The sequence below is a fragment of the Abramis brama genome, assembly GCF_963993115.1.
Source record: "Abramis brama genome assembly, chromosome: 16".
Classification (NCBI taxonomy): domain Eukaryota; kingdom Metazoa; phylum Chordata; class Actinopteri; order Cypriniformes; family Leuciscidae; genus Abramis; species Abramis brama.
The window spans coordinates 36,123,297-36,142,560 of NC_139978.1; the positions used below are offsets into that span (position 1 = coordinate 36,123,297).

At 35.5% G+C, this 19,264-nt stretch overlaps 1 protein-coding gene across 1 annotated transcript in view; it reads right to left on the reverse strand.

Moving 5' to 3' along the window:
- The window catches only part of efna5b (ephrin-A5b), a 121,734-nt gene that overhangs the window by 15,882 nt on the left and 86,588 nt on the right, over positions 1-19,264 (reverse strand). Inside the window, exon 2 of the mRNA XM_084086714.1 lies at positions 10,772-11,064. Within this exon, the coding sequence (XP_083942840.1) occupies positions 10,772-11,064 (293 nt within the window). The remainder of the gene's footprint in view (positions 1-10,771; positions 11,065-19,264) is intronic.

The window sequence follows — 19,264 nt, forward strand, 5'->3', positions numbered from 1 at the left end:
TATAGTAAAGTGTAATTTATTCCTGTGATCAAAGCTGAATTTTCAGCATCATTACTCCAGTCTTCAGTGTCACATGATCCTTCAGAAATCACTCTAATATGATGATTTGATGCTCAAGAAACATTTATGATTATTATCAGTGTTCATATTTCTGTGGAAACTGTGACACATTTTATTTTTCAGGATTCTTTGATAAGTAGACATTTTCAGCTTTTATTTTAAAGAGAATCTTTTGTAACATTATAAATCACTTTTGGTCAATTTATTCATCCTTGCTCTTTAAGAAAAATAGTGTATATAACAATCTATTTTTCATTATAATATATTCACTTTTAAACAGTTTAAATTTTCATTAATTTAAACTGACACAACAGTTTCAGTTGAATTTGTTTATGTCGTGTTTGGTTCCATTTTAATTGAACAATTTCCATTTGCATTCAAATTTAAATTCCAATTCAGCATCCTGATTAATGTTTTAAAGTCAGGAATTTAACATTTAATCCTGAAAGGCACCGACCGCATCACTTACAGCTTCTATCAAAACTGCAGCAGTCGATAGACGGTCACAGGGAAGGTAAACCCTGATTTAATAAGCGTACGTGAGATCATAAACCCCCCGCGCTTTTCCCGAGACTCCAAACCACATCCAGATTTTCCAATTCCACTCGCGTCAGACACAAAACGTGATTCATTCTCCTCTCATCCACTGAATCTCTCGTGTAATATTGGATTTGGAGACCCTGAGAGATTAAAATCCATCCTTAAATTCACAATATTAGAAAAAGATGCTGTCTCAAGCGTTTCGCAGTGGGGGGTCAGCTGACCCGTGCCCTGACCTTTGACCTGAGAGAGACACACTCACACAGCTCATACTGTATTCCGCTCAATAGATTTCAGATGTGAACATCACTAAAGAACTTCCTGTATTTTCCATTTTCACCGTCTCTTTCAAGGGAAACAGCGCTTGTGACGTTCTTCCTCTCTGTTTCTGTCTCGTTTTCCAGCACAAACATCTAAACATCCATAAATCAAAATACATTTACTGGAGATATTAAGACTGGAAAATATATCAAGTGAATTTGTGCTTTTAAGAGGAACAAATATCTGCCGATGGAGAAAAATAAACTTAATTGAAAGTGAAATCAAGATAATTTTTCTGACCCCATTAGCAGATATTTGTTATTGTTTTAAGCATAAATGAGCTTAATTTGAATACATTTTTCAGAAAACAAGACTCGTTCACAGTTCACACCATGGAAGATAACTATAACAATAAAGATATAGGGCCCTATCTCGCACCCAGCGCAGTTGACTTTGTACACGACGCATGTATCATTCCTATTTCTCACCCGACGCACAGCGGACTTTTCCCTCCACAGACGCACGTCGGTAAATTAGGGAATGAACTTGTGCTCCCGGGGGCGGTTCAGTGGAAAGAGGAGGCGTGTTCCGGCGCAAACGTTCCCTGGTGCTATTTTGCAGTTTCAGAAAACAATTCCACCACAGACCAGGAGAAACCTCGTCTAAAGTCAGCGGCGCGTTATTCAGCTGCTATTTTAAGGGCGGATGCTTGGCCATAATGTAGCGTGTGCACAACACACACACACACTTTGCTTCTCTCATCTACACAGACGCAGCAGTTGACATTTCTGCAAACCATACATAATTACAAGGAAAAATATTACCACACGAGGGAAATCATTGTTGTGTCCATGAAGATGTGAAAAATAGGCATAAATCTAGCTTACACATTTACCCAAATTATCATACGCCTGTTTAACCGAAGCTAATCTGGGTGTGTTTCTCCATCCCCAATGTCACTTCTCTGTGTTTTACGGCCCTGACGAGAACGTCGGTCTCCTCGGCTGTGAACCGCTCCTGGCATGCGTCTGGCAAATCCGCCGTTATAATAGCAATCCGCCATGGAACAAGCGCGCCTGCTCTTAAAGGGAATGTGAGATGACGCTCTGATTGGTTTATTTCATGTTACGCCCAAACCACACCTATGAATAATGAAGCTACTTCAGACCAACACATTTTAGATTTGCGCTGAGATCCGCCCACCAGGGCCGTCGCTAGTGGGGTGAAAGGTGGTGACAATTATAGGGGCCCCCACTGAAAATCCCCACAAAATCCAGCAGTTATACTATATAGGCCCCTGTTGTGTGAATAATTCTAATATTTATATTAGTTGTATGCCTGAGATTTAAATAAAAAACACGAAAACATCCAATTTGGTTAAATATTTTTTCAAAATATTCTCTTACCTCCCTATAAATGGTTTAGTCCGATCTAAAGTATTTATTAATTATTCAGTCAGTGACAAACATCAGATCGACCCAATAAAATTGTAAGTCCCGCCCCAGCTCGTGAACAGAACCAATCAGAGTTGAGGCGGCAGTGCCTGAAGTTAACGATGAACTTGGTGGAAGAGCAGGAGATGGACTGAAAATGTCGGGGAAAAGAAAACATAACTTAGGGTACCAGAAATGCTATGAAAAGAATGAGAGGGAGGCCAGGAGAGTTGTTGTATCCCAGTCGATCAAGACGTTCTTTGAAGACAGGTTGTATTGTTATTTCGCTGGAAATAAGAAAACTACCGTCTACAGCCTGTCGGGTAGGCTACTCACTCTTCATTATCGATGCGCAGTTGCGCACCACAATCGACCGAATGATTACGTGTTCAAAATCCCTGTCTTTTTACACTATTGTAAATAGAGTTAAAAAATTGACACGAGTCACGACGCATTGCATATGCACCTAACCTGCCGGCTGATGATGTATTTATTAGCCTACATCAATAAAACACGAATGCACTTGAATGAATAAATTTTAGCTTTATTTAATAATATTATCTTCATTAAAAAATAAAAAAATAAATGAGGTTATTTTTTAAATTTGACTGCATTCTTGTCATTCTTGTATAAATGTTTACTTTTTGATTTATGAATTATAACAGACTGTTTCCCTGATGGGGGAAAAAACATTATTTTGCTGTTACTTTTTTTAAATTGGTTTTATTATTATTTAACAATTTCTTTTTATTAGTTGTAATTTTTATATAAATTTAACTTTTAAAATAAAGGTTTTACAACAACATCACCTTCTTCTGTTATACTGTATGTGGGCCTCCATGCTCATCTATTGTACAGTATATGATATTGGTGGAGGGTTGTGGGGGCCCACATCAATATTTTTTTCAGGGGGCCCCGAATCCTCTAGCTACGGCCCTGCCGCCCACAAAGTTACTTGCGTTTCGCACTTGATACTTGCGTTTCAGATCGTTAACATAGGGCCCATAGTTTTGAAAATAATTTCTAAATGTAAAAGAATAGCAGAGTCCACAGCACAACTATAACGATAATGACACAGAGAAACAATCCAGCTTATGAATGTTAAAAACACTGACAGCCAATCAGAATCCATCCTGCTTTAAAGAGCTTGAGCATTTAAAGCGACAGACGACAAAACTGTGGCGCGCTTACAATAAACTGAAAAAAATTGTGGATGCTAATATAGTTATTGTTATAGTTATCATTCTTGGTTTGAACGACCCTTTACATATGTCATTTCGCTTCTCCAGAAAATGCATCTGGATTTAATAATGTTTAGATGTTTGTGCTGGAAAACAAGACAGAGACACTGAGGAAGAAAGTAATATTTGCAGTGTCCAAGATGAGAAATCCTTCCCTTACTGTTTGAACGCCAAGAGAGCTGACAGGACAAAAGCATGATGAATTACATCCTCGGTTTGATTCGACCTCATGTCTCGATTAACCTGCTCGAGTGGATAACAGCAGAAGAACACAAGAGCTCCAGCTGACCTCTGACCCCGCTGAAAGAACACACATGACGGGGGCTTTTTTTATCTCGCAAGCAGCAATTTGTCTGTACATCCGCATTTCCAATAAACTCTAATGCTGGCAGACAAATTCGTCATGTGATCACACGACAAATCTCTGACTGGTGTAAATCACAGGCGCATTCGTAAAGCAACTCTGATTAACGCTGGCCCACTTCTGTCACAGCGAGCTCGTTTTTGTGTGTGGAAATACATTATAGGAGCGTTTGATGTTATCTTTGTTGGCCGACTGTATTACACACACGCTGACATTACTGACACCTCAAACACACACAGGCTGCTTTCATTCCCATCCACATTAAATCCACAAACCTCTGGAGGAACTGCTTTTAATCATACACTGAAAACAATTTGCATTAGCACTTCATTTTCATTCAGAAAGTGCTAGTATACAGTTACAGAGAAACTGTGAGGGTTATGTTTAGTTTCATAGTGTTTTAGTTTGGTTTTTCCCTGTTCCTGTTTGCCCGAGTTCTCATTCATTATCTGTTGTCATGGTTACTGATTGTTTTGCGCACCTGTTTCTTGTTCAGTTCGTTGTATTTTCGCCCACAGTTTAGTTCTACTCATTGTTCGACTCAGAAATCTATTTTTACTGTGTATATATCTTGTGTATAATCATATACCCATTAAATGCCACATGCAATCAAAAAAGACTGATTAATTTCTTTGCAAGTCACAGTCAAATGGTCTTTTTTTTCTTTTTTTTGACACTACACTACATTTTTTTCTCTCTCAGTATTTCTGTCTAGTTTTCCACTACAAATATCTAAACATGCTTAAATCAGGATACATTTACTGGAGAAGCAAAACTAGTTTAGATATTAAGTCTTGTTTAAAGAAAAATGTATTAAAATAAAGTAGTGAGTTTGTGCTTAAAACAAGAACAAATATCTGCCAATGGAATCAGAAAAATGATCTGGTTTTCCCTTTGAACTAAGATTATTTTTCTGACTCCATTGGCAGATATGTGTTCTTGTTTTAAGTATAAAATCCCTTAATATTGATCATATCTTCAGTCATTTTTCTTCTCCAGTAAATGTATCCTGATTTATGTTTAGATTTTTGTGCTGGAAAACAACAACAACAACAAAACTCAAAGTAATAAAATAATTTTGGCTGCGTATGCTCACTTCACAAGACTATAATCCAGTTAGAGAACCACTAAAAGTCCTCTTTGAACTGATGCGATTAGAGTCGTGACGTCTGATGTGATAATGTCAGTCACTATGTGAGAGAAATGGCCGTAATCACAGAGAGCCGATAACATTTCTTCCGAGCCGTTATCAGCAGCACCTTTACGACTGATTCAGAGAAATATCACCATCTCCAGAGACGGAAAACCACCATCTGAAAGCTTCGGGAATGACACTGAACCTGAACCATAATGATCTTCTGTTTTCTGAAGAGCATGTGCGATTATTCACTCAACGACAGTCCGTGAACACAGACATTCAAGATTGGCTAAACTAGTGAGCTGTGATTGATCGACACTCTAATAGACATACAAATACACAGCAAACAGAAAATAAACTTAATTTCATTGAACTAGCTTTTATACTTTTCGTGATTGCATGAAATGTATTTGTTATTCATGTCTCTTGGTGTGTCCACCAACAAGGCGCTTCATAATTGATGAACTTTGCAACATTGACACAGTTATTGAACTGAATCAACAATGAACTGAATTGATCTGAATAATGACACTGTTATTTTACTGTTTTATTACTGTGAAGCTGCTTTGAAAGCGCTATAGAAATAAATGTGTCTTGACATCATTATTGACGTGACTAGCTATTAGTCCCAAACCAATCAAATTAATTTCAAAATTCGATGAGCCTTGAGCCTAAAAAATAAATGAATATTTTTTTTAAATAATACATAAATAAATCAAACACTGGCAACATATTAACAATATTATTTATAATTGTAATATTATATTATATTCTATACTATATTCTATGTTGCTTGCAACATATAATTTTTTAATGGCTGTCAATGGAGAAAGAGGCTTTTACACAGCCAGAATAAAATAAAATAAAATAAAATAAAATAAAATAAAATAAAATAAAATAAAATAAAATAAAATAAAATAAAATAAAATAAAATAAAATAAAATAAAATAAAATAAAATAAAATAAAATAAAATAAAATAAAATAAAATAAAATAAAATAAAATAAAATAAAATAAAATAAAATAAAATAAAATAAAAAAATAAAAAAAAAAATAAAAAAATTAAAAATAAATTAAAATAAACAAACATAAAAAATATACATATATTTCTATGTTGCTTGCAACATAACTTTTGAATGGCCATCAATGGAGAAAGATACTTTTTACATCTACCTGCAGGTTTTAAAATCTTTTTTTCCCTGACCTTAAAGGTCAAGTAAGTGACCAATTAAACATTCAGTGAATGTAAGCACAATCAATCTGTTGAATAATATAACTATTAAATGCACAATAATGTGGATGTCATCTTGATATAAAACACCATTACAATGAAATTGGACAGTTTCCATTATAGTCTAAATGAAAGCTTGATGGATGAACTGGAAAGGAGGTTTTAATTGAACATTTGCTTAAATATTCCTGCCAGAGAAAGCTGCCATCTTTAACTGCCGGCATTGTGAAATCACCTTTCTTAATACAGATAATAATAGCGTCTGATAAAAAAAAGCCACTGTGAAATATGGCAACTAAAAGCGGGACGCTTAACACTTCAACTCCAGCTTTGACTTTCTGTTTGGAATTACGCTCAACATGACTGTCATGATGTATATTAATTACGCTGTTCACCAGAGAGACAAAAGCTGGCAAGATGTGAAGACTGGAGCGCGGGACAGACGGGTCCGTGGAGTGAGACGCACAATCAGTCAGAGAGGGCAAACGCATTTCACAGATGTTCGCTTTGGACCGAGAGGGAGGATGATGGACTCGTGAGAAGAACGATATGCTCTATGATTTTCACGTTCTCAGCAGCACCGGCTAGTCAAGCACATAATGACGGCTCTCGATGTGAGAAGGCCTCGGGACACGGTGACGATGTGAAGGTCCTGCAGGAACGTTATGAGGGAAAACTAATGAGCTTTGCCTTTATTTTCATCTCACCTTGTAGACAGGTGTCCTTCAGCGAAACACTCAAATTGCATTTTCTTTAAAAAAAAAAATATTGATTCATATTGATTTCTGTCCTCCCTGGATTTTTTTATGCTGTCTTTGAAAATGAATCTCAACAAGAGAAAATATTGCATTTTCTTATAATGTACAAACGGCCTTGTCACTGACATATAGTAAGGGAAATAAAGTTATATTAGGGCTGTTGAAACTGCTTGAAATTGAACAACATGCAGGCCTAAACACATACCACACCTGGGTTGACAGGTATTTCTGGTCTGTGAGTATTTCATCTTATTGCTGTTTAGCATGACCTCATATTGTGTGCTTGAACAAAGCAAACATCTCTCTGATCCACGAACCCTCATAACAAACTTTAAAACTGTCATTTTAAAAGCTTGCATGGAGCCACATTTGAAAAAAGAAAGAAAAAGGGTGCATTTCACCTCTGGGTGTTTGTATGCACATTTATGCATTTGGCAGATGCTTTTATCCAAAGAGATTTGCAATGTGTTGATGGCGTACATTTTTCTCAATTCAAGCATGTTCATTTATCTGGGAATCAAACCCATGATCTTAGTGTTGCTTTTGCTGTTTGACTTTCAGAAAAAAAAAGTGAAGAATTTCCAAATGTTTTCCAAAAAACCTTTTTTTAAATACACGGCAAAAATGGTTTTAAATTGCATATCTTATGTAATTTAACTATTTAAGTAAATTAATCTTCTGAAAAATCTAAGTTAAGTGAAAATATTTGTCAGTGGAGTCAGAAAAATAATCTTAATTCAAAGTAAAAATGAGATTATTTTTCTGATTCCATTGGCAGATATTTGTTCTTCTTTTAAGCACAAACTCACTTCATTTTGATAATTTTTCAGCAGATGAATGTGATGAAGATTTATGATGTTATTGTGAGCATACGCCAATAAAAGTAGACTTTATGATGTTTTGAATATGTATATCACTTGTCTGTGTGACAAAAAAGTAAATGTACTTTGATTTATGAATGTTTATTTATTTGTGCTGGAAAACAAGACAAAAAAAAAACTGAGGAAGAAAATAATTTTGTTTGGCAGTATAGCCATTAAATACAGTTTTAAAAATCATATGTTCTTATGTCTTTTGTTGTTGTAATGTGTGAAAACTATTAATGTTAAAGGTTGTTGTTTTTTTCCAGATTTCTTTGGTAAAATATGTTGGCAAAAATGCTAAAATCCGATTATTGCACCATTACAATCATACCCAGAATGTGATCAGTTCAGTTCAATGTTGATTCAGTTTAGTTCAATAACTGTGTCAATGTTGCAAAGTTCATTAATTATGAAAATTTTGTAGGCCAAATTGACCCACAAACATCATATTTCGCAAAATAAATTCTATACGCACATTCCACAACACGTCAGAGTGTAGAAACTTTGCATGAATGTTCATGATCCAAAATAAGAAAAAGTCACAAAATATCAAGAGGACAAAATAATAGGTTAATCATGAATATTTTACAGCTCAAAAATCGATTCGGGTCAAAACGACCCGCACCATGATAGTTTCAGACAAATCGAAAATTTTCACGAACTTTCCTTTTCTAGTTAAAACTACTAAACGCCAAGCTGGTTAACCATGAAATATAAGGGGCAAATTGAATCACAAATATCATAATCATAAATTTTACACCCACATTCCACAACACATGAGAGTGTCAAAACTTTACATGCATTTCCATGATCCGAAATGCGAAAAGGTCACAAATTATCAAGAAAAAAATTATAGGTTAACTAGTATATCTGACAACTCAAAAATCAATTTCGGGTGAAACTGACCAGCAACATACATAATATATTCAGACAAAGCCAACATTTCCTTTTCTAGTTAAAAGTACAAAATTCCAAGCTGTTATTCTCTGTACTTAAAGATGCAAAAATAATTTCCTGCTCATAAACACTCAGAGAGGTTATTTTACTATCAATAATATACTATTATACATTTTGTTACTATTTTGAATAAAAAAATATTTTTTCAATATTTTCTGGTTTCACTTTAATTGAAGGTTTAGTAATTTTGTTGAGTGTTTTTTTTTAGTCAATCCAATTAGGGTTCGTATAATCTGCATTACAAACATAATACCTAGAATCTGAACTTAATACACTGGTTAAATGGATAAAGGGTGAAATACAAGGGTTAACCATTCAAATATGTGGGCCAAATTGGACCAAAAATATCATAATCATAAACTTTGTGCCCACATATCACAACACATGAGAGTGTCGAAACGTTGCATGCATTTCCGTCATCCGAAATGCGAAAAGGTCACAAGTTATCCAGAACAAAATTATAGGTTAACAATATATAGGTTATAAGTATTATTGACAACTCAAAAATCAATTCTAGTCAAATTGACCAGCAACAAACATAATACAATCAGACAAAGCCAACATTTAGACCAACATTCAGTGTGGTAGATGTGCTGTTAGATTTGTTAATATGTATGTTTTATCTTTTTTCTTTTTATGTAAAGCACTTTGGTGAACCTCAGTTGTTTTTAGCAGTGCTATACAAATAAAACAAGACGAAGACAACTTTCCTTTTCTAGTTAAAACTACAAAAATCCAAGCTGTTATTCTCTGTACTTAAAGATGCAAACATAACCTCATGACAGCAGGATTTATTATTTTTACCAATCGTGTACAAATATTTGCCAGTGGAGTCAGAAAAATAATCTTAATTCAAAGTGAAAATGAGATATGTGGAATGCTGCTATGTGGAAAAAAATCCACCAAAATCCAACCAGAAGATTGAACAAGACTTAAAATCTGACGTCATTGTGTTTCTCCAGTAAATGTATCTTGATTTATGAATGTTTATATATTTTTGATGGAAAACAACACGTATGTAAACATAATTTTGTTTTGGAGTGCAGCCATCAAATAAAATGATTTTAAAAATCATATGTTCTCATGTTTTTTGTTGTTGTACACTGTAAAAAATGATTGTGATTTTAACAGTAAAAGACTGTAAAAATGCTACAGTGAAAAACTGTTAATTTGTTAACAGAAAGTTTTCTTACTATATACGGTAAATAACTGTGATAGATCTAATGGTACATTTAATGTAATTTTACTGTAACATACCGTTTAATTTACAGTTTTTGGAAGTAAAAACGAACAAGTCATTGTATAATTTACAGTGAAAAATCGTAAATTGACATTCCCACAAATCCCTGCGTGACACTTTATTTTTGTTGAAATAACTATGTTTCGTCATAGTTTTCTTAGTTTTTTTCTAATCAGTTATGTACATTAGGGTTTTATGTTACATTTAATGTTGTTAAATTAATGTTTATTGTATTTTTTAAATGTCATGTGTGTTACACTGATGGTGTTTAGTGTTTGTGTGAATGACACTGTGCAGCTTCTATATTTTAGTATTAACTTTCTTGTGGAAGAACTACTTGTGATGAGCTTTGATTAATCATGTGACTCTCATTACTGCTGTGATTGGTGGTTGTCAGTGTATTATAATGGTACAAAACAGATATTAATACTTGAATAGGTCGGTAAATTAACATTATATCAGATAATGAAATACGGTTTATTACTGTAAATTTTAAGTTAAGTCTGTACAACCTAAAATGTTGCTACTGTATTCTTTACGGGAAATTTCTGGTAACCACAGCTGGCAGTTTTTTTCCGTAAATTTAATGGATTTTTTTTTACAGTGTGTTAAAGGTCGTTTTTGCCAGATTTGAGATTATAAAGCAGCCTATCGTGTTCAGTCGTGTGCTGTGACGTCACACTCACATATGTAGTAATACTCGCGGCCCGGCCTGAACTCAAAGCCCAGCGAGAACGGCGTGAAGAGCTGGAACTTCTCGGAGAACTTGAGCGGGCCGTTGGGCGAGTGAGGCCGGTTGCACTCCCAGCGCTTGAAGCCCTTGGCGGTGTGGTCACACGTGCTGTAGCCGTCGTAGTTCACCATGTAGAGCACGTAGCGCTCGGCTCGCTCCTCGGGGATCGAGTCCTCGTAGTGCGGACAGTACACGTCCAGGTAGTCGTTTATACACACGTCGATGTGATAGTCTCCACGGTGAAACCTGCAGGACACACACAGACAAACGAGTTAGAATGAGCGGAACTGTGTTTTAAAAAGTGGATGGGACAGGTGTGTGTGTGTGTGTGTGTGTGGTGGTCAGATATATGTACAATAACAATATTCAGGGAAAAAAATAACATTACGATGTCCATTCAATTTAAATAATGGGTTTAATCTGTTGTTAAATGAGAGCTACTAATATTAATATTGTTAGTGCCGAGAATTTTGACGTGAATAAATCCATAAATCCGCAAAGTTTTGCTTGTGTACTTTCATGGTCAAGTGGTGGAAGTTTTGCGAAGCGTGTCAGAGGCTCCGGGTTCTAATCCGCACTCGTAACGTTTTTTTTTTTCCTCATCAAACGCAAAAAAGTTGCTGCCTTAAATTTTTAAGTGCAATTAACTTTGATGTTTAAGTCATTTCAACTTAAATTACATTGATTGAAATCACTTAAAAAAATGAGTTGAATCTTGTGCAAACTTTAAAAAAGTTGAAAAGTTGATTAGTTAAAGCAATGTAAAAACATATGTTGTCATAACTTATTGATCATATCCTTTTTTTTACAGTGTAGTTAACTAGAGATGTTTTATTTATTTGAAATTTATTGAAATTTTACATGTCCCACCCGTCCCACCCGCAAATTACACACTCCTCTGAGAAATATTCACTTTTTCAGTTGAGTTGAGTTGAGTTGAGTTGAACTTTATTGTCCATTCTGTTTGTCACTGAGTGGAAATTTCTCTTTGACACCGGTGACATAGATACATTCACATTAATAATGCTTGAAAACACATCACACATTAACAACACAAACACAGAATTAACTCAATTGTGCGTTAGGACTGATGCATGGATTATTTGTGTTGAAATGATTGGAGTAAAGACGAGATTGTGCTCATAAATTGCTCAGAGTGGTTATTTTAGTATTATTATACTACTATTATAGTTTTTGTTGATATTTTGAATTAGATTGTAATTTAATATTTTCTGGTTTAGCTTTTAATTTTAGTTAAAGTTTTAGTAACTTTGTTGTGTTTTTGTTCAATAGTTCATTAGTGTTTTGTTTTTAGTTTTTTTAATTCTATATAATTTATTAGTTTTAGTTGTTATAGTATTTCAAATTTAACTAAATGATAATGACAAATGTTACTTTGGCATTTTTTATATTTTATTTAAGATTGCATTTAGTTTGTTTCAGCTGTGTATGTAAAATATGTAAAAAAATATTTTTTATTTATTAGTTTTAGGTTACTTAGTTTAAATTATTTTAGTAGGCCTAATTCAAGTTAAACTAAATGAAAATGAGCTGAAATAAAATAATTGTAATTCTTCTAATATTTTAATTGATTTTATTTCTGTTTCTTTGTTGTTTAAAACTGTTTTTAGTTTTATTTTAGTACTTCAAATTTTGTGAAAGTTTTTTATATATTATTTTATTTCAGTGAACGTTTATTTTGTCTCAACTGATGAAAATGGTTTTAGTTGTAGTTTTAGTTAACAAAAATAACCTTGGGTTGAGATTAGATGAATGAACGTATAGTTACACGTTACTACATGTAGTAATAACAGTAACCCTTACCATAACTCTATAGAAAGTAAATGTAGTTATTAATATTACTTAGTACTTATTAAAGGAATAAATATGTAACTACGTCCCCTTAAAATAAAGTGTAAACGATGCATTTTTCTGAGATGTGCTTCTAAACTCTTCTGTCTATGCCAAATGTTATGAAACAACTCCCGTGTGCAACACAAGAAATGATCTCATTAATCACAAAAGAGACTAACATGTCCAAAAGCATGCCTGATGTGTTTACGGATGACAAGCAAATCTGGCGTCATCCCACTGTTGAAATGCACAACATGTGCCCTTATTTGGTCCTCAAACATCGCGAAGCATGTGAAAATCAACAACGGTAAGTGTTAAAGATAATGACCTCTGACTGACTCTAAACCAATGTTTGTCAAAGTGACACTATTTCTATCTTCGGGTCGCTGACCCCTTGCGTTCGCGCATCACCTGTAAATACACTCGACTTTATATTCTAAACTTTGAACGAATGATTAAAAACTTTGTTCGTACAGCCACTTTTCAGTCAGGTCAGAGGATCAGTTTGAGAAATGTCCTGTGGAAACGTTTAATTGAAATTCTCCATGCTTGGATTTGTCCTCCTGAAACTATTCTATCTTCCCCCTTAAATCAGAACTAAAAGCATGCAGTGAATGCCGATGCTGTTGACATTCATGTGTTCTCTGAAGTCTCTCGTGTGCTTCTTGCAGCGGTCAAGGCCAAATCTGTTCAACAACAAAACTGATGTTCCCAGCGCACGCAGAAAACACTGGGATGCATCTCCTCGTTTCAGTCTGCGTCCGTGCATTCCGTCAACTCAATTAACAAAGTTAATAATCCTGTTCTGGATTAAAGCGCGCTTCATTAGCGTCCCCTCTCTCGCCCTGCAGGAGCTGCTAATGTTCTGAGACGTTCTGGAGTGTAAATTAACACACACCGCAGTTTCTCAACACGACACACCGAACAACGAGTCTCTCGCAGCATCAAACATCGCATCGCTCGGAGTTATCTTTCATTTCAACTATAATAAATAAATGTCAAGAAATTAATATTAAAGGCTGAAAAGTGATTAATGAAGAACTGCTTCAATGCATTTAAAAGATCATAAAACTTAAGTGTCTGCAAGCCATGCTTTTTTATATGCACAATGTAAAAACCATGGTGTGTGTGTGTGTGTATATATATATATATATAATATTAATGCTTTGAAAAAATGCAAACTGCACATTTCTGCTTTAAATCCTCCTGAATTTCTAACACAATTATAAGTGCATTACTGTAAATGTGAATCATAACTGTTTTTGATTTTTTTCCAGCTATAGTAGATTATGCTGTTACTGTAATGCATTCCTGTAAATAAAATGCATTACTGGAAATGCAATTTTTAATATTGCGATACTGAATGAATAATCATTTAGTACCATAATATTATCTTTTTGCATTCAGGGGAAAATGCAACAGAGATTTATTATGAGGATAGAGTGTCTACTCTTATCTTTATTTTGCTTGAATATTTACATTTTATATGTCAAGATATGAATATTCAAGGCTGAAAAGTGATTAATGTATAATTATGTTTATGCATTTCAAAGATCATTAAACTTAGCATAAAAATGCATATTATTACAGCGTTTACCATGTTACATACTGGTAAATGTTCACTGCCATAGTTTAAATAAATAAAAATTATTCAGTACATATTAACGTTTTGCATGCAACAGAGATGTATTATATGTATTATATATCTGCTCTTATCCATAAAATATCATTTCACAGACATACTTCAGACTGAATTGAAGGAGATTGTGGTCTTTTGAAATTTTACAAATAATATTTCAATACACACACAAATTAATACCACAAGCTCTTTCTCTCATCTCCAGCTCCGTGCGATTGGTTACAAAACAAATATTCGCTAGATGCTCTATTATAGATATTATGCCAAGAACTGCAGAAATAAAAAAAATATTGTTGAAAACGAATATTACTTTTTTTTCCCGGAGGAGAGAAAATAGAGTTGCAATATTTCTTTTGAACCCCCAGGATTCTGAACATTATTCATATTAGGAATGTCCCTGTAAGGTCTAGAGAGGTTTTAATCTGTTTATATTTGTTATTGATATCGCATCGTCCGCACATTAATTTTCCGTTTTCCAGGAACCCCTCGGCAATAGTGGGACTTTACAAAATCTATTTTAAATTCAATTCTATTGCTGTCGTTCAAAGGAAACGCAGTCAGGCACAAACAGAGTGTATCTCCAGTCGTGTGTGAAGCTCAGGCTAATTCTGCAACAAGCATGAATCACATTTACAGTAAATGCACTTACATTGAAGTCTATGGGGCGAGAAATGGATTTAAAGCAGAAATTAGTATTTTTATTAAAGCACTCATTATTTAAATATAAAAAAAGAGCTGTAAAGATTAAACTGGCAACGTTTCTAGGTGATTTTATCAGGCTGACATGTAAATCATGTCTATTCTTTTAAAACAGTTTGTATCCCAGTGAAATGTCAAACCTCATTGACTTCCACAGTAAGTGCATTACTGGAAATGCAATTTTTGTTTGTTTTTACAAAGTGGAAATGCTTTTCTGCTGTAATGGACCGGATGTCACAGATGCTGTAACTTGTATTGATCCCAGAACATTCCTTTAATACGTTTGTCTGGGTTATTTTCCCATTGTGTGGCAGGGAAGTGTAGCAGACGACGCTCGACCTCCACGACCTCTGCTGGAAAACAGCAGCTCAAAAACACAGGGAAAGTCCTTGATGCGCCGCTAATATGAAAGTTGAGTAATTAAAAACTGGGAATGGAGGGCAGGCTAATTGTCAAATTAAGATAATTACACGTGTTTGTTCGGCTCCAGCTGTTTAAGAGAGAGTTTGAGGTGGAAAGGCCGCTCTGTAATCAGAGACGAGGATCAACCAACTTTAGAACATTTATTACAAGCTGATTATAAACCCAGCAGCGGCTCTGGCCATCTCAGCTCTCTCTCTCTGACTCCGCGCTCTGCTTGGGAGAGACGTGGCCTTCCATACGGCCTCTTGATTGGTCTATTTCCCTGACAATTACACAGCTCAGTGAAATCGGCTCACACACACACACACACACACACAGACACTCAATGAAGACCCGTCTGACGGCTGATCATTACCCGAGAGATGGAGAGAATAGAGATTCTTTCTGATAAGACCTGCAGGTGTGATTGCCCACGCTTAACAGCTTTCTGAGAGAACACACACACACAAGCACACATGCTCACACACTCACATACGCACGGACGCACACACACACACACACACACACACGAGCGCGCACGCACACACACAGACACACACGCGCACAAACGGTGCACACATGCACACTCTCTCTCTCTCTCACACACACACACACACACTAACCCGACCCCTAAACCTACCCATCACACACACATACACACAGACACACACACACTAACCCGACCCCTAAACCTACCCATCACACACACACACACACACACACACACTAACCCTACCCCAAACCTACCCATCACACACACACACACACACTAACCCTGCCCCTTAACCTACTCATCACACACACACACACACACACACACACACACACACTAACCCTACCCCAAACCTACTCATCACACACACACACTAACCCGACCCCTAAACCTACCCATCACACGCGCGCGCGCACACACACGTATATAAACTCATCAAAGTGTCTCATCATAATATCTCTCCATGAACAATACAATCCATCAGGATTGAGATCAGGAATTTAGTTCCTCAGTTTTTCATTGGATCATCATCAGACTAAATGCGTTCTCAACCCGTTCCCTTTATTCCCAGAGGACCACTAGGAATTGGGAAGTCCACCGCGACCCTTTTCCCCGTGTAAACCTGCGTTAGCCGTGACAGAACGCGTCAGCAGCCTGTCTTTATATCATCGTGTGTGTGTGTGTGTGTAACACAGATCTTCACCTGCTCCTGTTCCACAAGCCCTGCTGAATATGAGCAACAGCTGCCTTCAATAAATCCTAATGCACAGGTAATATCTGTAACCGTAGAGGCCTGATCGCGAGTGCTTTCCAGTGGAGCAGGACGGCATTCAGGACGTTAGCATGTGGCGTATAGAGTTCTCATCTGAGCCGAGATGGAAACAACACACGCATTTCCATCAGTGCTTTAAATGCGAAGGGAAGTTCTGTTGATGGACCATCTCACCTGCTTCTGGCTATAAGACCAGTCAACATATGTTGTACACATGTTTTACTTCCTCTGTCTGGTTTTGCAAACCTCTTCAATCCCCGTGAGGCGAATCTGGTTTAGAAAAGACACACGCATGAATCGAGACGGTCGTGAAGTAGCCGAGACGCCACGAGAAACAGAAGAGAAGAAACTCAGACAGACTCGACTCCCTGTTGCCTTGTATTCCCACTGTACGGTGTGCAAGATTAGGATTAATGTGTCCCAAAGTATATATATATATGCACAATATTATACTATATATAATTTCATAGATGTATGAGTGACATACTGTAATATTTCTGCGTGCAACATTTATTTTTCAGCTATTTAATAAAATTACATATATGCACAATACTGCATAAATATATACTTTATATCCTTATATACTATATAAAATATTATATATACATATATAATATATAATACATAATTATGTGTGTATATATGATTTCCATACTATTTGTGTCAGATGTATTTTTCCAGTTATTTTGCATTTATAATTGATTCTGTGTGTGTAAAAATGTAATATTGGATCAATGTGTCCCAAATTATATGCACTATATATATTATATTATATATAAATAATTATATATATGCACGCCAGATTTCCCCCCAGTAATTTTGCATTTATAATTGAATTTGTATGTGCAAACATCTTAAAAGATGTTCGAAACTGTGGAAGATGAACTTTTACAAAATAACAGTATGTCCCAAAATGCGTATGCGTAGTGTCTTATTAATTATGCTGAAGTGTGCAGTTTCCCATCACAAGCACACACTTTAGTGCGCAGTAAAAGAATGCAGATTGGGATGCGGTCTTAATGTTTGTGGCGTCCCATATGCGTCCGCATCTGGAAAAGCTCGTTTTCCGCTGGGAGTTTGGGTCGTGACGAGAACACGAGGGCCAATCCGACGAGAACAAGCTCATCATCCATCATTGAAGGGACAGTTCACCCAAAAATTCTTCTTCTTACAGACGAATACATTCAGAGTTATATTAAAAAATGTCCTGGCTGTTCCAAGTTTTATAATGACAGTGAATGGCTGTTTCTGCAAAGTGCATCTATCCATCATTAAAGTGCATCTATCCATGATATGTTAATCTATCATCATAAAAGTGCATCCATCCACATCTATCCATCATAAAAGTGCATCTATCCATCATTAGTGCATCTATCCATCATAAAAGTGCATCTATCCATCATTAAAGTGCATCTATCCATGATATGTTAATCTATCATCATAAAAGTGCATCCATCCATGATAAAAGTGCATCTATCCATGATATGTTAATCTATCCATCATAAAAGTGCATCTATCCATGATATGTTAATCTATCATCATAAAAGTGCATCCATCCATGATAAAAGTGCATCTATCCATCATAAAAGTGCATCTATCATCATAAAAGTGCATCTATCCATCATTAAAGTGCATCTATCCATCATTAAAGTGCATCTATCCATGATATGTTAATCTATCATCATAAAAGTGCATCTATCCATGATAAAAGTGCATCTATCCATGATAAAAGTGCATCTATCCATGATAAAAGTGCATCTATCCATCATAAAGGTTCATCTATCCATGATAAAAGTGCATCTATCCATGATAAAAGTGCATCAATCCATGATAAAAGTGCATCTATCCATGATAAAAGTGCATCTATTCATCATAAAAGTTCATCTATCCATGATAAAAGTGCATCTATCCATGATATGTTAATCTATCATCATAAAAGTGCATCTATCCATGATAAAAGTGCATCTATCCATGATAAAAGTGCATCAATCCATGATAAAAGTGCATCTATCCGTCATAAAAGTGCATCTATCCATGATAAAAGTGCATCTATCCATCATAAAAGTGCATCTATCCATGATAAAAGTGCATCTGTCCATCATAAAAGTGCATCTGTCCATGATAAAAGTGCATCTATCCATGATAAAAGTGCATCTATCCGTCATAAAAGTTAATCTATCCATGATATGTCAATCTATCTGATGGACAGATGCACTTTTATGGACTTCAAAACAGAAACAGCCATTCAGTGCCATTTTAAAGCTTTGAAGAGCCAGGACATTTATTAATATAACTCTGATTGTATTCGTCTGACAGAAGAATGTCATAAACACCTAGGATGACAGAGGGCGAGTAAATCTCAAGTAAATCATGGGCTAATTTTCATTTTTGTGTGAACTATCCCTTTAAGATGGTTAGTTAACGAGGTTAATGCCTTGCTCTCGCACACACACACACACACACACACTGATGCATCAGAGTTCATAAGCAGCGCACATGTTGCTCAGAACGGCTGCAAGCAAACATCTGTAATTATGAATCGTGAGTAACGAGTTTATCCGGCGGACGAGGAGGGTCTGGCTTAATG